This window comes from Neomonachus schauinslandi, chromosome 11, assembly GCF_002201575.2.
Source record: "Neomonachus schauinslandi chromosome 11, ASM220157v2, whole genome shotgun sequence".
NCBI classification, from domain to species: domain Eukaryota; kingdom Metazoa; phylum Chordata; class Mammalia; order Carnivora; family Phocidae; genus Neomonachus; species Neomonachus schauinslandi.
Window position 1 is genome coordinate 109,436,205 of NC_058413.1, and position 20,030 is coordinate 109,456,234.

At 41.9% G+C, this 20,030-nt stretch overlaps 1 protein-coding gene across 2 annotated transcripts in view; it reads right to left on the reverse strand.

Annotated features, from left to right (window-relative positions):
- Positions 1–20,030, reverse strand: part of DYNC2H1 (dynein cytoplasmic 2 heavy chain 1) — a 301,460-nt gene that overhangs the window by 23,181 nt on the left and 258,249 nt on the right. For both annotated transcript variants that reach the window (XM_021696303.1, XM_021696302.1), the window contains one exon: positions 18,622–18,711. In XM_021696303.1, the coding sequence (XP_021551978.1) occupies positions 18,622–18,711 (90 nt within the window). The remainder of the gene's footprint in view (positions 1–18,621; positions 18,712–20,030) is intronic.

Consider the following 20,030-nt stretch of genomic DNA (forward strand, 5'->3'; position numbering starts at 1 on the left):
AGGCTCCCTGCTGAGCAGGGAGCCTGATGCGGGACTCGATCCCAGGACCCTGGGATCATGACCTGAGCCGAAGGCAGACGCTTAACCAGCTGAGCCACCCAGGCGCCCAAAAAGATTTATTTATTTGACAGAGAGAGACACAGTGAGAGAGGGAGCACAAGCAGGGGGAGTGGGAGAGGGAGACGCAGGCTTCCCGCCGAGCAGGGAGCCCGATGTGGGGCTCGATCCCAAGACCCTGGGATCATGACCTGAGCCGAAGGCAGACACTCAACGACTGAGCCACCCAGGTGCCCCAAACAGTCTTTTCTTCTCATCTGGCATTTTATGAACCCACTTACGTTCCACTGGAGAAATATACATCATCATCATCAAGCATGTTTTATGAGTTTAATAAGAAATTGTCATTTGGAACCAATAAAAATCACCAAGTCTTGTACGACACTTATTACGTGCGTGCTTCCCGCATATCAGCCAAGCCCGCACTTCCCCCCACCCCCGAAAGTGAGTGTCCTACCCCTTTCACAGGTGAGGACGTAGAGGCACAGGAGATAGACTGAAGCAGCCCCACCTGATCTGTTTTTGTGCGATACTCCGGGCAGGTGCTAAAGTGCCTTAAGGGAAAGGTAACTTACTGGTGATTGCTGTGTCAGTCCGTCAGCCCCGCTGGTGCAAACCTGCACAACCATCATCTACTCCGTCATTCACTTTGTATGATTTGTGAAGGCTAGCGAACACTGTGTTTATTACTGTACAGAAGAGCGATGCTTCATGTGCTGAAACACCCCGCTATCCGCCCAAGCATTTACATCTGTCAGCCAGGTGCACAAGAGGAGAAACTCCAAAGCTACTGTGTTTGCATTAATGTCCTAAGGCCTTTGACTAGTCCTCCTACCCTGCAGCAAAAATGTTCCTGCGCCCCTAATACCACTTGATAGTATGCGTATTTAAAAATCAGAAACAACTTAAAAGAGAGCTCTTTAACAAACTATGATGATTTCTTCTTGGATGTTATCCTTTAAAAGAGTAACACGTCATACAGTACCTATTTTCAATAAAGGACGTTTAAATTATTCATTGTTTACTCCCTATGAAATATTTTTATTATCTGCCTTCTATTTTCATTAGCTAAACATAGCTAACAAATTATGCTTGCATGATCTTTTATTTTAAGTAATATTTAATGCATACATATTTCAAATTAATACTATCATTAATTTCTTAAAATTAAATTTTAGTTCAAAAATTTCAAAAGAGTTGTTGCCAGTAACAGATATGCATCTGTTCAAATTAATTAAAAATTAAAGTGTGGCTGATAATCAGATTTTTACTTAAAGTCTGAATTAATAAAATTAGTAAAAAGGGAAAAGCTTGTATAATACAAATGTTTTTATTAGTCCATGGGGGGGGAATCATCTTTTTGTCTGTTAAGCTTAAAGGCAGACTAAAACAAAGGCATATTTGATAAGATGAAGTTTAACAAAGATTCTTTTAATATGTATATTGTCTTTGAACAGCAAACTTCACAGTAAACACAGTGAAGCACATTTTTTACAAATTACATTTCAACCTGTTTACAGCAGTTTATTCATAACAGTCAAAACTGGGAAGCAAACAAGATTTCCTCCAGTAGGTGATGGATAAATACAATGAAGCAATGAACTATCAAGGCATGAAGAGACATGGAAGAACCTTAAATGCACACTACTAAGTTAAAGAAGCCATGAGAAATGGCTACATTACTACAGGATCCCAATAATATAAAAGGCAAGACTATGGAGACAGGAGGAAGACCAGTGGTTTGCCAGGGTGGGGGAGAGGGGGGTGAAGAGGCGGAGCACAGAGGATTTTGAGGGCAGTGAAACTTCTCTGTACGATGATGTAATGATGAGTATGTAATGTTATATATTTGTCCAAACCCACAGACTATAAAATATCAAGAGCAAATCTGAAGGTCAACTGCGGACACTGGGTGATCATGACTGGTCAATATAGGTTCATCCTTGGTTTAAAAAAAACAAACAAAAACAAAAGTATCGTTCTGGTGAGTGATGTTGATGATGAGGAAGGTGATGCATGTGTGGGAGCAGGGGTGTATGGGAAATGTCTGTACCTTCACCTCAATTTTGTTGTAAACCTAAAACTGTTCCAAAACAGTAAAGGTTATTTTAAAAACATTTAAACTCATTTTTAAGAATGGAAATAAAGACTTAAGTAGCACAGTTTCTAATGATCAGCAATATGCATATATGGATTGGGCTTCCAGCAAAGTTGTAGGCATATTAGTTAAAAATATTTCTCAGTAAGTGTTTTTCTTTACTCCTGGCTATCAGCCACTTCCTTTTTAAAGGATTAGGTTGGAGACTGAACACAACACCTACATGCCTCTCCGATGATTATGACACTGTATACCTCTAATTCTTCAAATGATGTATAATAAATGTAATCAGGGAGTTAAGCAAAGAAAGGGTTGCGCAAATTTTTGAACATGTGTGTGCGTACGCGTGCGCGCACACACACACACAGAATTACAGAAGTAAAACTTCTAAACTGAATGAACCATAGAGATCATCTAGTATAGTTCCCTTATTAGAATACAAATAAAACGATTTTTCTGGGGCACCTGGTGGCTCAGTCAGTTAAGCATCTGACTCTTGATTTCAGCTCAGGTCATCTCAGGGTTGTGAGATTGAGCCCCATGTTGGGCTCCGTGCTGGGCATGGAGCCTGATTAAGATTCTCTCTCTCCCTCTGCACTTCCCCCAACCCTCTCTCTCTCCCCCTTCCTCTCTTAAAAATAAAAAAAAAGATATTTCCCAGGCAATACAGGATGGTTTAAAATCTGCAATATTTTATCAAACAATATGCTAGTGATGAAGCAGAATTTATGAATTCGAATGACATGCAAATGACATTCACTCACTTAGGAGCATTTACAGAAAGTAAGAGCTTATTATCTTGTTAGAGGAGATAAAACATGCACAAATAACTGTGATAAAAAGTATTAAATGGAGACAGTCTAAGATGGTGGCATAAGATCCTGAATTTACCTCCTCCCGTGGACATACGAAACCTGCATGTACCTATAGAATAATTCCTCCTGAAGAAGAGCTGGAAACTGACTGAAAGGCTCTGCACAACAAATAAACTATAAAGAGACCATACAGGAAAGGGAAGAAGAGATGGGAGACAAGGTAATGACAGGAACCTCATTCCCAATGTGAAGACCTGCAGTAGGGAGGGAATATCCCTGAGGGGCCTTTCTCAGACTTGCCCACCCTGGGATACAGCAAGAAAACAGTGGTTTAAAGGGCAACTGGACAAAGAGGGGAGGAAGACATTATCAACAAAATAAAGGTCATATATGGCAGACCCACAGCTAATATCATACTCAATGGTGAAAAGCTGAAAGCTTTTCCTCTGAGATCAGAAACAAAACAAGGAAGTCCACTCTTGCCACTTCTATGCAACACAGTACTAGAAGTCCTAGCCACAGCCATTAGGCATGAAAAAGAAATAAAAGGTATCCAAATTGGAACAGAAGACGTGAAACTGTCACTATTTACAGACAACATGATTTATATAAAAACCCTAAAGACGCCACCCAAAACCGGTTAGAACTATAAATGAGTTAAGTAAAGTCACAGGATACAAAACTAACACCCAGAAATTTGTTGCATTTTTATAGTTAATAATAAATTGTAAGAGAAATTAATCCCACTTACAGTCATATATAAAAGAATAAAATACCTAGGAATAAATTTAACCAAGGAAGTAAAAGACCTGTACTCTGAAAACTGTAAGACACGATGAGAGAAACTAGTGATAACACAAATAAATGAAAGATACACCATGCTCATGGATTAGAAGGATACTGTTACAAATGTTCATACTACCCAAAGCCATGTACAGATTCAATGCAATCCCTATCAAAATATGACAGTATTTTTTCAGAGCTAGAACAAATAATTCTAGAATTCGTAGAGAACCACCAAAGACCCTAAATAGCTAAAGCAATCTTGAGAAAAAAGAACAGAGCTGGAAGTATCACAATCCCACACCTCAAGATATACTACAAAGCTGTAGTAATCAAAACAGTACGGGGGCGCCTGGGTGGCTCAGATGGTTAAGCGTCTGCCTTCGGTTCAGGTCATGATCCCAGAGTCCTGGGATCGAGTCCCACATCGGGCTCCCTGCTACTTGGGAGCCTGCTTCTCCCTCTGCCTCTCTCTCTCTCTCTGTCTCTCATGAATAAAATAAAATTAAAAAAAAAAAACAAAAAAAAACCCCAAAAAAAACAGTACGGTACTGGCACAAATATAAACAATAAAGAGCCCAGAAATAAACACATGCTTCCATAGTCAATTAATGGACGAAGGAGACAAGAATACACAATGGGGAAAAGATCTCCTTAAGAAGCAGTGCTGGGAAAACTGGGCAGCTACCTGCAAAAGAATGAAACTGGACCACTTCCTAACATCATATGTGAAAATAAATTCATAACGGATTAAGATTTGAATGTAAGATCTAAAACCACAAAACTCCTAGAAGAAAACAGGCAGGAAGCTCTTAGCAATGTGTTTTTGGACCAGTCTCTTCAGGCAAGGTCAACAAAAGCTAAAATAAAGAAATGGAATTATATCAAATTAAAAAGCTAAGCTCAGTGAAGGAAACCATCAACAAAATGAAAAGGCAGCCTACTGAAAGGGAAATCTGTGCAAAGTACACATCTGATAAAGGGTTAATCTTCAAAATACATAAGAAACTTATATAACTTAATACAAAAGAAGAGATTAAAAAATGGGCAGAGGACTTAAATAGACATTTTTTCCCAAATCAGACATCCAGATGGTCAACACACAGCTGAAAAAATGCTCGGCATCACTAATCATCAGGGAAATGAAAATCAAAACCATGATGAGATATCACCTCACACCTGTCAGAATGGCTAATATCAAGAAGACAAAAAGTAAGAAGTACAAGCAAGAAATGTGGAGAAAATGAAACCCTCGTGCACTGTTGGTGGGAATGCAAACTGGTACAACCACTATGGAAAATAGGATGGAGGTTCTTCAAAAAATTAAAAATAGAAATACAGATAAGATCCAGCAATTCCATCTCTGGATATTTACTCAAAGAAAATGAAAACACCAATTTGAAGAGACAGATTCACCCTTATGTTCATTGCTGCACTATTTATAGTAGCCAAGACACTGAAGCAGCCTAACTGTCCTTCAAAAGATGAATGGATAAAGAAGATCTGGTGTGTGTACAACAACATATGACTCAGCCAATACAAAAGAATAAAATCTTGCCATTTGCAAAAACAATGGTGGACACAGAAGGTATTATGGTAAGTAAAACAAATCAGACAGAGGAAGACAAATAAAACAAAACAGAAACAGACTTACAGATACAGGAAAGAAACTGCTTGGTTAACCACAGCAGGGAGGTTATGCAGGACAGGCAACAGTGGTAAAGACGTTTAAGAGGTATACTCTCAGAGTTATAAAATAAGTAACTCCTGGATGTGTATTGTACAGCTCAGAGAATATTGTCAATAATACTGCAATGACTTTGTATGCTGACACATTGAAGCTAGATTTATGGGGATCATTATGTAATATATAGTCATATTTGAATACATTATGTAATATATAGCAAGAAAAAAAACCAAGAGCTCAGTTCAGCTTCAATATTTGGCTAAGATCTATTATTTGCCTTCAACTTCTGGTAAGCCCAATAAATAGATGCCTACTTTTAAAAAGTCCTGGCATCCCACAAAAATTCTCACCAAAATACTAGCCAATAGGATCCAACAGTACATTAAAAGGATTATTCACCACAACCAAATGGGATTTATTCCTGGGATGCAAGGTAGGTTCCACATCTGCAAATGAATCAATGTCATATAATACATTAATAAAAGAAAGAACAAGAACCATGTATCTCTCAAGTTAACTCTCAATAGATGCAGAAAAAGCATTTGATGAAGTACAGCATCCTTTCTTGAGTAAAACTCTTCAGAGTACAGGGATAGAGGATACATACCTCAATATCATAAAAGCCATCTATGAAAAACCCACAGCAAATATCACTCTCAATGGGGTAAAACTAAGAGCTCTCCCCCTAAGGTCAGGAACATGACAGGGACGTCCACTATCACCACTGCTATTCAACATAGCATTAGAAGTCCTAGCCACAGCAATCAGACAACAAAAAGAAATCAAAGGCATCCAAATCGGCAAAGAAGAAGTCAAGCTCTCACTCTTTGCAGATGATATGATACTTTATGTGGAAAACCCAAAAGACTCCACCCAAAAACTGCTAGAACTCATACAGGAATTCAGTAAAGTGGCAGGATATAAAATCAATGCCCGGAAATCAGTTGCATTTCTATACACCAACAACAAGACAGAAGAAAGAGAAATTAAGGAGTCGATCCCATTTACAACTGCACCCAAAACCATAAGATACCTAGGAATAAATCTAACCAAAGAGGCAAAGAATCTGTACTCAGAAAACTATAGAATACTCATGAAAGAAATTGAGGAAGACACGTTCCATGCTCATGGATTAGAAGAACAAATATCGTGAAAATGTCAATACTACCTAGAGCAATCTACACATTTAATACAATCCTGATCAAAATACCATCAGCTTTTCTCAAAGAAATGGAACAAATAATCCTAAAATTTATATGGAACCAGAAAAGACCCGAATAACCAGAGGAATGTTGAAAAAGAAAAGCAAAGCCGGTGGCATCACAATTCTGGACTTCAAGCTCTATTACAAAGCTGTCATCATCAAGACAGTATGGTACTGGCACAAAAACAGACACATAGATCAATGGAACAGAAGAGAGAGCCCAGAAATGGACCCTCAACTCTATGGTCAACTCATCTTCGACAAAGCAGGAAAGAATGTCCAATGGAAAAAAGACAGTCTCTTCAACAAATGGTGTTGGGAAAACTGGACAGCCACATGCAGAAGAATGAAACTGGACCATTTCCTTTCACTACACACAAAAATAGACTCAAAGTGGTTGAAAGACCTCAATGTGAGACAGGAGTCCATCAAAATCCTAAAGGAGAACACAGGCAGCAACCTCTTCGACCTCAGCCACAGCAACTTCTTCCTAGAAACATCGCCAAAGGCAAGGGAAGCAAGGCCAAAAATGAACTATTGGGACTTCATCAAGATATAAAGCTTTTGCACACCAAAAGAAACAGTCAACAAAACCAAAAGACAACCGACAGAATGGGAGAAGATATTTGCAAATGACATACCAGATAAAGGGCTAGTATCCAAAATCTATAAAGAACTTATCATACTCAACACCCAAAGAACAAAGAATCCAATCAAGAAATGGGCAGAAGACATGAAAAGACATTTTTCTAAAGAAGACATCCAAATGGCCAACAGACTCATGAAAAAGTGCTCAACATAGCTTGGCATCAGGGAAATCCAAATCAAAACCTCAATGAGATACCACCTCACACCAGTCAGAATGGCTAAAGTTAACAAGTCAGGAAATGACCGATGTTGGCGGGGATGCTGAGAAAGGGGAACCCTCCTACACTGTTGGTGGGAATGCAAGCTGGTGCAGCCACTCTGGAAAACAGTATGGAGGTGCCTCAAAAAGTTGAAAATAGAGCTACCATATGACCCAGCAATTGCATTACTGGGTATTTACCCCAAAGATACAAATGTAGTGATCTAAAAGGGTATGTACACCCCAATGTTTATAGCAGCAATGTCTACAACAGCCAAACTATGAAAAGAGCCAAGATGTCCATCGACAGATGAATGGATAAAGAAGATGTGGTATATATATATACAACGGAATATTATGCAGCCATCAAAAAAACCCCACGAAATCTTGCCATTTGCAACGACGTGGATGGAACTGGAGGGTATTATGTCAATCAGAGAAAGACATCTGTCATATGATCTCACTGATATGAGGAATTCTTAATCTCAGGAAACAAACTGAGGGTTGCTGGAGTGTGGGGTAGGGTGGGAGGGATGGGGTGGCTGGGTGATGGACATTGGGGAGGGTATGTGCTATTGTGAGCGCTGTCAATTGTGTAAGACTGATGAATCAAAGACCTGTACCTCTGAAACAAATAATACATTATATGTTAAAAAAAAAAGAAGATAGTAGGAAGGGAAAAATGAAGGGGGGGAAATCGGAGGGGGAGACGAACCATGAGAGACTATGGACTCTGAGAAATAAACTGAGGGTTCTAGAGGGGAGGGGGGTGGGGGTATGGGTTAGCCTGGTGATGGGTATTAAAGAGGGCACGTACTGATTGGAGCACTGGATGTTACACAAACAATGAATCATGGAACACTACATCAAAAACTAATGATGTAATGTATGGTGATTAACATAATAAAATAAAACTGATTTTTTATCAGTCAAAACTAAGATTTTTAAGGATGTAGAAGTCAGATGCCAAAGCTATTAGTTATCAGTAATGAAATCAGTTAAATATAGAATCACATCTATATCATTACTCTAACAAAATTAAATTCATATAATAAACTTTTTGAGATGAACTCAAAGGGCAAAAGAAAAGCATCACAGGCAAAAAATCCACTGCAACTGTTCATACACATTTATGAAATATATCATGTATCTTAGAAAAGGAAGCTGAACTTCCATCTCTGATCAAAATGAGAAAAAATATAAGAATTCAATATTATAAGGCAGCATCACAGATCACTGGGGAATGGAAAAAATATTCAATAAATGGTGGGGAAAAATAGTTTCATATTTGAATTTTATTTTATCCAGTCTGACAATTTTTAGTTGGAGACTCTGAAAATATGTATGTTTGTAAAAATGTTACTTAATAATTTTTTAGGGAAAAAGTGAGCTTTCAATTGCCATATCCTGTACAAGAAAATTTTAAGGTTCAAGGCTGAGCAAAATAGAATTCAATGGGCAAGATTACAGCTTCAATTTGTTTTTAATTTTTTTTAAAGATTTTATGTATTTTTTATTTGAGAGATGAGCGCATGTGCAGGGGAGGTAGAGGGAGAGGGAAAATCTTAAGCAGGCTCCACAACCAACACGGAGCCTGACGTGGGGCTGATCCCACAACCCCGAGATCATGACCTGACCCAAAATCAAAAGGTGGATGCTTAGCCGACTAAGCCACCGAGGTGCCCCTTCAATTTGTTTTTAGATGAAACCTGAAAGTTGTGTTTTAAGTGAAAACAGAAAGATCAGAAAATTTATTTTTTACCATAATCATGCCTTGGTAAGATTATTTTTAATGACAAATATTCTAGCCATATGTGATAAACGTAAAATTCACTGTGATTTTTCATTTATGAATAATGTTCCTGGCTGATTATGTGGTTGAAATTAAGGCAATAGTTATTCTTTAAATGGATGAATTTAGGGGAAAAACTGGATAAAACAGTTCTCTACTGATATCTAAACAGCACTGTTGGGCCACCATGAACAGTTTTTGATGCATGCATTAAAAATAATGAAATTTAAAGAAGACACCGTGAAGGCCTCCCGGCCACCACACGGAAGCCCGTCGCCCGCCATGCACGTGCCCCAGCTCTAGTCTCCAGACTCCCTCACTTTGTTTTTTATCCTGTACAGAAGCAAAGCCCATTCGTCTCTCAGATTCTGCACGTGCTGGTTCCTGTGCTGAGACTTTTCTCTCTGGCATGTTCGTGGTTTGCTTCCTCACTCCATTCAAGTCTCTGTTTAAATATCACCTCCTAAGAGAGGCCTTACCTGCCCATCATACCAAAGCGATACCCTCTCCGACCCACTCACTTTCTAGCTCCCTTAATTAAACATCAATTTTCTTTCTAGCATCCTAATATTAATTAGAAATAAAGTTCAGTTCAGCTTCAATATTTGGCTAAGATCTATTATTTGCCTTCACCTTCTGGTAAGCCCAATAAATAGATGCCTACTTTTAAAAAGTACTGGCATCCCAGAAATGAACAACATCAATATTTGTAAAGCACAGATGTTACTACCCTATCTAGTAAGTGTAACAATGTTACTAATGCCAACCAGGTGTGACATTAATATTTAGTTTATTTACGATCATATATAGATGGGCATTTTATATGCCACTTGGAGTAAAAAGAACCCCTATCTGTTCTATAGGTTGAAATTCTATGCTAAAGGATATATATGTACTTGTTATTGCAAGAGTAAAATTTTTAAAATAATGACTGTGAAATTGTTCATATTATGTGAAAAAAATGAAATTTACAGTTCAGTAAGTAGAGAAACAGGTCGATAATACACATCTCAAGAGAGAATGTAATAGCTAGATAGGTGTAAGGAATAATGTTAGAAGCATTTTAGTAAAAAAATATATATATATAAATAAATCTTAACTAATACAAGGTATAATATGCCGATTTGGCTATGGTGAAATCCAGATCTTTATAAAACTGACATACTTGCATTTGCAACATGAAATAAAACAACACTGAAGAACAAAATTTACTTGTAGGTTGGTTAGTGCTCTCTAACCATAAGTCCCTTCAAGGGGAAGTCCTAGTCAGACTACTCTCTTGAGAGAATAAAATAACAATGGCTATCAACTTTGCCATTTTAAAATTTCTCAAGGAGGAAAAATCTCTGATATCATTTACCAAAATATCTAACGTGGGTCATCTTCAATTCAAACATAAAAACAAGATGGAAAAAAAAATTTTATCTAGCACATATTTATTTTCTCACTTTTAAAATTCCAAAAACAATAGACATTAAAAGAATACTTGTTTAGAAAAAAACTTTGAGATTTTAAAAACCCACAGAGGTTAAAAAAAGCTTCACAAATCACAGATATAGATTAGCAATCATCTTCAGGACATTTGGTAAAAAAGTGGTTTTTTGAGACTCACTTAAGGTGAGGCTCTCATGTTCAAGGCAAAGTACTTCGCTGGGCTATCTGCACTGGACGCACAGGTCGGGGTTAGCGGCAGCATCGCCGAGTCCGCTTCAGTGCTCCGTGCAACCACCGCCAGATGAGCCCACGGCCCAGAGTCCCTCCACCAGGTGCGCAGGGGAGTGCTCTCCTTGCCTGCGGAGCCGTCCAGGTGCAAGGAGCTCAGGACACAGGGGCCCCGACAGAAGGCACGGAACCTACGGTGAGGGGAGCCAGGGCCGCGTGGTCCGGTTACACTGACCATGGAACCATGTGGCGAGGGCTTTCGGGGACTCAGGATGGTTCACGACCTCCCCGGCCAGGCTCTGACTACAGCAGGAAAACCGGGGACGCGTTTGCTAGAGGCAGCAGGTGGCCAGGCGGAGCAGGGGGAGAGCGGAGGCCCGCGGCCGGGAAACCGCAGGGACCAGCCAGCCACCGTCGGCGGGCTTGGCCTGCAGCAGGGCTGACCAGCGGACTGGCCCCAGGGCCTGGCCCTGTTGGGAGCGTGCGCACGGAAGGAACCCCCACGGCTGGTGGCCCCAGGGCTGTCATGATCTCATCACAATACCATTTGCATTGTGGTGTCCCCGCCCCCTTTCTGCGCAGCTGGGACGATGGGATGATGGCGGATGGGAGCATGCGCCAAGGCTGAAGGGAGGAAGCCAGGGTGGGTATAGACGGGGTGTGACAATGAGCACTTGGGAGAGGGGAGACCACAGAGACCCCTAAACCCACGACGCAGCAGCCACAGGGCTGCTACCACCCATGGCCAAGGCCGCTCCTCCTTCTGCGGGCTGGACCCTTCCCTCAGGGAGCACCAGGCCGGGGACGGAGTCCACTGGCCCCAGAACACTTGCACTGCTCTTCTGCGGCCCAAGCCAAGGCTGCAGGACACAGACAACCCTGTGCAGCTGTGTCCTTCCCCAACTAACAAGCGGACGCCCTGGCCAGGGGGAAGCGGCTGTGTGCACCCAGGGGAGCCCTGAGAACACGGGCGTCCCCATGGCCGGTCTCCGGCGGGAACCACAGCCCGTCTGCTAGAACCTGCTGCTTCTGCAGGAACCCTCGCGTGTCCGCTCACAGTCTGTGCACGCTTTCCGCGGTAAAGATGCTCTTATTATGCCATGCCCGGCGCCGCCGAAATGGGTATGCATATGATGAAAGCGAGATGCACATAAAAATTCAGGGAAGATTTTGTGATCCTGAAAGCCAGTTATGTTGCTATATTGTCACTTGTCTAGAACCAAGATTTGTCTTCTGCAGGCAGTACAAATAGCACACGGTTTAGAGGATCACTTCCATCAGACTGCGGATCATCACAGACCACAGACCACCACGCAGGATTCCAAACGTGCGAGACAGTTGAACACAGGCAGAATTTATCGGCTGATAGTGTGGAGGAATTACTGTCCCCGTACAAAATGTAACTCCTAAAATCTCGTAATATTGCTACAGCAACAGCTCTGTCTTACTGGGTAATATTTGGTTACGTGCCCTCAGTTCATCCTGTGATAGTGAGAACACAGTTTAAAGCTTGGCTGTATGTTAATCTTAAATCTCAGGATTTGGGCCAAGATGTATTTTTTTCACGAAATTCCAATATGAATCTATTTATTTGTTTATTATCTATTTCCTTAACTGAATACAGAGATTCCTCTTGTTAGGAATTCATGATTTCCTCATTACTGTGTATTTCCAGCACTTAGAATAGTGGTGGCACAAAACAGAAGCGAAAGAAGGAAAGAAAAAGAGAGAGAGAGAGAGAGAGAATATGAATTAAAAAGATGCATAACATACCTCTTCTAGCTGAGTACAGCATATAAAAATAGGGATGCTAGAAGTTTTACACCTTATACAGACTGCTTTTCCAATTCTGTTTATATGTCTTCCTATGCATAATTTTACTGAGTGCCTACTATGGGTAAAACACTGTACTAAGGAATGTGAGAGTTACTAAAAGGAGTTAGGAAAGTAAAGACTTTTCTAGGAATGCAAAGTACTGCAGAACCTTCCAAAGTAGAGTAAGATACCTCAGGAAAAAAAATGAAAAATTAAAAAATATGATTGCTTTTAACGTTTAGGATCTTAAGAGAAAACAAATCTTCAAATGTTAGATTGTAGAGTAAAAAATTAAACTAACATCTATTAGGCAGATTTAAATAGAAATTAAATCTCCTAAGTATGTCACAGATGCCACAGAATACATATTGGGAGGTAAATCACGCTGATTAGGAAATGTGAAAGAGATTTATGTCAGTTTCCTTAAGAATAACCCTAAAAGTGATCAAATCATTCATTTACTCATCAGATACTGAAAAACCTACTTGTGCAAGCCACTGTTCTACATGCTTGGATAGAGCAGTAAACAGACAAAAATATCTGCCCATATGAAGCTTCCATTTAGTGGAGGAATACAAAGAAAATTAATTCAGTGAAATGCATGGAATGTTAGCTGGGGATATAGGCTCTGGAGAAAAATAAAGAAGGAAAGGAGGGGGGCTGCGACCTGAAACAGCGTGGCCAGGGAAGGCCTCACTGAGGTGACGTTGGAGCAAAGAGCTCAAAGACAGAAAATGACTTTGTGCAGAATCTGGGGGCAGCAGCGTGGGCAGAGGAAGCAGCAAGAATAAAGCCCTGGGGGGGAGTATGTTGGTCTGTTCACTGAGCAGCCCAGAGGCCAGCACGGCTGGAGCAAACTAAATGAGGGAGCGAAAAGAGGAGGAAATCAGAGAGGTAAGAAGCCTGACCTTCACCTGTGGGTTGATGGAAGGGTTCTGTGACTCTGGATGAGGTAAGGAATCACGAGGGTATTCCCAAGAGAGGAATGATCTCACCTGATTTATGCTTTAGCCAGAACATTCAGACTGCTTGGCTGAGAACCGACCAGGGAGGGAGGGGCAAGGGTAGAAGCAGTCCTAATTAGGCGGCGGCCGCACTGGTAATGCTGTCAGTCAAGGAAGTAGCGGGTGAAGCGGTATGTCTGAGTATACTCTGAATATAGAGGCAAGATCATGTTTCTGGCAGGATGGACACACACGAGGAGAGGTCAGGAGTTAACAGTGATTCCAAGACTTTCGGCCTCTGTCATAGGAAGGATGGAGTTGTCACGGACTTTCGTGGGAACGACTGTATGGATAGAAGCCAACGTAAAAAGTTTCAAGGGGGAGAGTGAGAATCTAAAATGTTGCTGATAGTCTATGGAATGATCAAAAACTCACATGTTTTTACAGAAAGGGCACTTTAGTGTGAGTTCTCTCATTTAACGTATCATTTCTGTAAACTGTTTATTCTTGAAATTGGGGTTTTATTTTTCCTATCTTTAAAAATGGAAATAACACCCACCTCGTGTGTTGTAAATATTACTAGATTTCATGTACAGCATGTACATGCCTGATCTCCAGAAAGAGCTCAGTTCTTACAAATGCTTGTTTTCTCTTTCTGTCCTTCATTAGATCATTTTAAAAGTCTGAATATATAAAGTGGTACACCGAAAAGAAAAGTGACCCGATGCTCAGATTTTACATCTAGGAAAATGCGAAGAGCTATTTAGATGAACCAAAAAGGGTGTCATGAGACTTCTAGATCCAGAAATGCCAGTCTGAGTCCTTAGAGAACAGTCAAGGTCAAAGAGGGAAGGGTAAGAGCTAGAGGCTCACAGATTTTTTTCAGTGAACAATCAGTCTTCTTGAAGTGGAGAGGAAAAGAAAAATGTAACAGAGAAGCAATCTATGTGGCTAAGGTCACAAGAAGCATCTTAGCAGACACGCTAGAAACTGCCTGATATTATCTGAACAAAAGACACCGCGGCATCTAAACAGAATCTCAGGAGAACACAAGAGGGAGCGGGAAGTGTAGGGACATACCTGTACGACGGGAAGACCTGCCTCCCAGCACTGCTGGGCAGGGAGGGTTGGAAAGAACCCAACGTTAAGAGCACCTGCTCATAGAAGGCATACGCTGGCAAATCTAATACAGAGCCTGTTTTAGGCCTCGTCCAGAATGGATCCAGGCCATGGCAGGGGGATCCATTTGGGCAGAGTGGGGACAGGAGGCGACACTGAGCATCTCTAGGTTGCATTACATCTGCTGTTTTCTCCCAGATAGATAGTTGTTTGGGGCGTCTAGGTGGCTCCTGGCCTTGCGCTCAGTGGAGATTCCGCTTCAGATTCTTTCTCCCTCCCTCTGTGCCCCTCCCCACTTGCACACACACTCTCTAATAAATAAATAATCTTAAAAAAAAGATATATAGTTGTTTAGATTGGTGTTGCTTATTTTGTTATCTTTACTTCCTGAAAAACCTTAAGGAGAATTTATGTGACATGCCAACTGGTATTTACTAATTCTATTTATTGTTTGGATCTCCCCAGACTTCAAAGTTGCTAAAAGTTGACATAAATAAATAACAAGATTCTAACATAAGAAGGAAGGTGGCCAAATATGGTAGTATATGAGTGTATCAGCCAGTGGCTTGAGTTAAGCCAAAAAAAATCCTGGGTGGAGCTGAAGCGGTCACTCTCAATTTTAAAACAAAAGACATGAAACCTAAGCAGGAACTCCTTCCTAAAAAATGGGCATGAAAGCTTGCCGCTGACACACGGCAGTCCAAGTCTGGTTAGCAGTGAAAGTGTGATGTGGACACAGTCAGGAGTCCCTTAAACATGGCCTGTAGTTCAGGAAAGCACTGGGCTTCCTCCGGACGCTGGCCCTGCCCTCGTTGGCGCACTCATCTCTCCTCCCCGATGGGCTAGTCCTCCTGAGCTCTGGGCTCGGGCGCTGCTTCCCGGGTCCCCGTCCGTGAGGGGCTCCTGCTGTTTGCTCCAAGTCACTGTACGTCCTTCGTGGTTTGTACCGTTGTTTACTCTGCGTCTGTCTTTCCTGAGACACTGTATGGGCAGTTCCTTGGACACACAGTGTGTCTATGTGCTTACTACTCTACATGCACAACTTCAGAGAAGGGCTGGGAGCCAAGGCTTTACATGCTTTACATGCCGCACTCAATGAAGGTCAGGAATGTCCACGCCGTGAGGCAGGAGGCGTATCAACTTCCTAACCACTGTGTCGCCAGGGCTTCCCTCAGAGCGCCCTTCGAGTAGCTGCTCCCGGTACCTCGGCTGGATGAGTCAATCAATGCACGAACAGCACCCCCACCCCGGCCGGTCTCCCCTCATCTGCACAGAACCCTGGAACGACACTTCCAGCAGCCTGTTCTCGTTTCCCTCTCCGTCATGCCTCCGAACGGTGTGAGCCACGGCTGGACCCGAGCCCCGGTGGCCGCACAGCAGTCTCAACGGACTCAGCATCACAGCTTCACGAGGAAGCCAGAGCCGCCGCTTGTCACACGGTTCCCACAGCAGCTCTGTGCCCTCACCCCCTCCTCCCTGCCCGCCCGCACGGTGACATGGCTGTCCCGCACCCCACAAGCTGCTCTGGATTCTCACCTGGGACACACAGGAGGCACCTGTGAATCCCAAACACTAGCACTGACCAGCGCTTATCTCTGGACATTTGTAACAACAAAAAAATTAACACAGGAAAACAAAACAAGTGAAGAAACCATATTCCTAAGTGGTGGCAGAAATGATAAACACTGCATATTCCCCTGTTAGAAGGACGGAAGACAAGCTACGGTCAAGCGTAGAAGTTATCCTGAGGGCTAGGAGGGTGTTCTATCACTACAATTAAGGCTAAATGAGTATAAAGCTTTTAAGAAATTACACAGTGTAAGTGACAGTGGAGAATTTTTCAGCTGTGATGATTATTTGATACACTCAGTATAATCATGCCAGAAAATTATAATTCATGTAAAATTGTTCTAAATATTAAATTCAATATCAACATGTTTATTGTTACATGCACGTAATTAAGTGCACTCACACATATATTACACGCACAGTGTAATAGGCTGCCTTTTCCAGCTAATACAGTTCCTGCCCTTGATAAGAAAGAAAAGTGAACAATACTGACACACGGGCTGACAACCTACCAGAGCCACGCAGTTAGAACACACCAAGAACTTAGAGCACTTCTGAGTCCCTAGGTGACTTAGGGACTGTCCGTCCTTCCTCCCGGCCTGCCCCACGCTCCTGCCCGCTCCTTCGCCCCCTCCATCTTCTGGCACTTACTGCTTATGTGCAAGCACAGCTGACAGACTGACAGACAGTCAGAGTCCTTGACTGGTTCTTCTCTACCTGCTGATTTTTTTTTTTAAAGATTTTATTTATTTATTTGAGACAGAGAGAATGAGAGAGACAGAGAGCACATGAGAGGGGGGAGGGTCAGAGGGAGAAGCAGGCTCCCTGCTCAGCAGGGAGTCTGCTTCTCCCTCTGACCTTCCTCCTTCTCATGCTCTCTGTCTCTCATTCTCTCTCTCTCAAATAAATAAATAAAATCTAAAGAAAAAAAAAAAAAAAGAAGCCCAACAAACGTTCAGATGAGTCCTGGCGCCTTTAAAGGAGTCTCATTTGTAGCTGGCACAAGGGAGCACGGAGGGAGGGAGAGATGAAGAGCAGGGTAAGGGAAGAGCCCCTGCAGGGAGTGTCTACAGAGCTCAGAACACAGGAAATCAAGTGCACGGGGCTAAAAAGAAGCCTTCACCAGCAGAAGGTCAGTTCTTTCTGTTAGCTCAAAGACGAGAGGGCAGGTTCAGAGAAATCTGTAGGTGGGAGAGACGGGTCGGACTTCTCAAAGGGCCACATTTCACAGCTTGAATCTTCTCTATAAAGTAAAACATAAGGTGCTCGTCTAAGGGAAAGGGAGATGGTGACAGAATGGTTTTCAGGGAAGTAGTGCGTGGCTGAAACAGCCAAGGTGGAACACAGGGGCAGGGCCAGCCCCTCCCTCACTGGACCCCGTCTGGTGTCGCCAGCAGAGCTCAGCAGCTCGTGTACGGACAGAGACTAACCCAATGCAACACTTTCTAGGAAGGAGGCGGCACGAGGGAGAGAGAGAGAGGATAATGGAGATTCTGGAAAGGGAATGGTTGAAGTTATATGCCATGGATTCCAGGCTGAGTTGGGCAGGAAGAGTCTATAGAGAGTCTAGTTCAAAGGTGTCCAGGGGTTCAAAGGTGGAGCAGTCATGAGCAATGACAAGGCTGAAGCTGCGGACAGGTACGTGCTTCATCTAGAAGGACTCAACGATTGCAGAAGTCATGGAAAGGAGGCCGTTTGTGAAGCAGGTGTGACCGCGGAGGACGAAGGGAGTGAGACTCCACGAAACCATGCAGGGGACAGGGGACACTGCGCGCACCAAGTAATCAGTACCATTTGCTGTTCCTTTCAGAAAATCACTTGAGATCACTCCTTATTCCATTCAGTTTTCCTGCAAGGTACCTGACTGGTCACTCTGAAGAAACTTGATTTGTTGAAAAAAGAAAAGAGAAAAAAGCAGCTCCCTACGGGGAGGGTAGGACATGCTCTAAAGTGAATTAGTCACGGTTATGAATCTGTGTCAGTTACCAACCACACAACCCACATATATTAAAAGTGTAGATTCTTCTCTACATTCTCAAAAGTTATGAAGAGCCACAGTGAGTAAAAACAAACACAAAAACAAAAGGAGCATTTTAAAAGAATGCCCCATAAGCACTGCGGACAGCCTGAGAGCGGCATCGTCCCCGGCTGCCGGCAGGACAGCAACCCCGGTGCACACGTCCGCGACGCTGGAGTCACGCGCTCCGTCGCTCGGGGACCGACTCTCACCTGTATCGCAAGGGCCCGAGCCACGACACCTCCAAGGTACTGTAAGGGGTCTTCTGGGCCTTCCCACTTGCTCTGCCATGCCAGAGGACACTGCAATTTAAAAAGGGTCCAAATTAAGTTTACACATATAATATTACACATAATAGACCTTTAACATTAGTGTGATGGGGAAAATACTTCGGGATAATCCACATTATGTGCACCATGAATTTATTTCCTTAAGATAATGTCTGTTTTTCTTTGAATAAAATGAATGACAATAAATAACATAATAAAATGAATGACAGAGATAGAATGAATTAATCTGTTTCTCTAAAAGGAGAGTTTCTATAATTTTGCTATTGGTGATAATGTGCTATAAACATCGGGGTGCATGTGCCCCTTCAAATCAGTATTTCTATATCTTTTGGGTAAATACCTAGTAGTGCACTTGCCGGATAGGAGAGTAGTTCTAAATGTCCATCGACAGATGAATGGATAAAGAAAATGTGGTTCATATATACAATGGAATATTACTCAGCCATCAGAAAGGATGAAATCTTGCCATTTGCACAACATGGATGGAGCTAGAGGGTATTGTGTTAAGTGAAGTAAGTCAGAGAAAGACAAATACCATATGACTTCACTCATATGTGGAATTTAAGAAACAAACAGATGAACATAGGGGAAGGGGATAAAAACAGAGAGGGAAGCAAACCATAAGAGATGTTTAACTACAGAGAGCAGACTGAGGGTTGATGGAGTGAGGCGGGAGAGGGGATGGGACAGATGGGGGATGGGTATTTTTTTTTATTATAGCCTTTTTTTAAATTATGTTATGTTAATCCCCATATATTGCATCATTGGTTTTTGATGTAGTGTTCCATGATTCATTGCTTGCGTATAACACCCAGTGCTCCGTGCAGAATGTGCCCTCCTCAATACCCACCCCCAGGCTAACCCATCCCCACACCCCCCTCCCCCCTAGAACCCTCAGTTTGTTTCTCAGAGTCCATCGTCTCTCATAGTTTGTCTTGGGGGATGGGTATTAAGGAAGGCACTGTTTGTGATGAGCCCTGGGTTTTGTGTGTAAGGGATGAATCATTAAATTCTACACCTGAAACCAATTTTACCATATATGTTAACTAACTAGAATTTAAATAGAAACTTGAAATTAAAAAAAGTAAGATTTTTTAAAGTAAAATTCTTGAAACAATAAGCAAACATAAGCTGGTATATACAAAGTAGCAAACCACTGTTTGCTTAAAACAATATTTAGTACATAAGGAAATCAAATTAAAATTGACAAGTTCATTTTATAAATGGCAAAGATTTTTAACAAAAGTCTTCGTTCCTCCAGAATTTCTTCAAACTCTAAATAGAGAAGTATAATAGAAATTTCATCCCCCAAACCACACTGAACTATATGA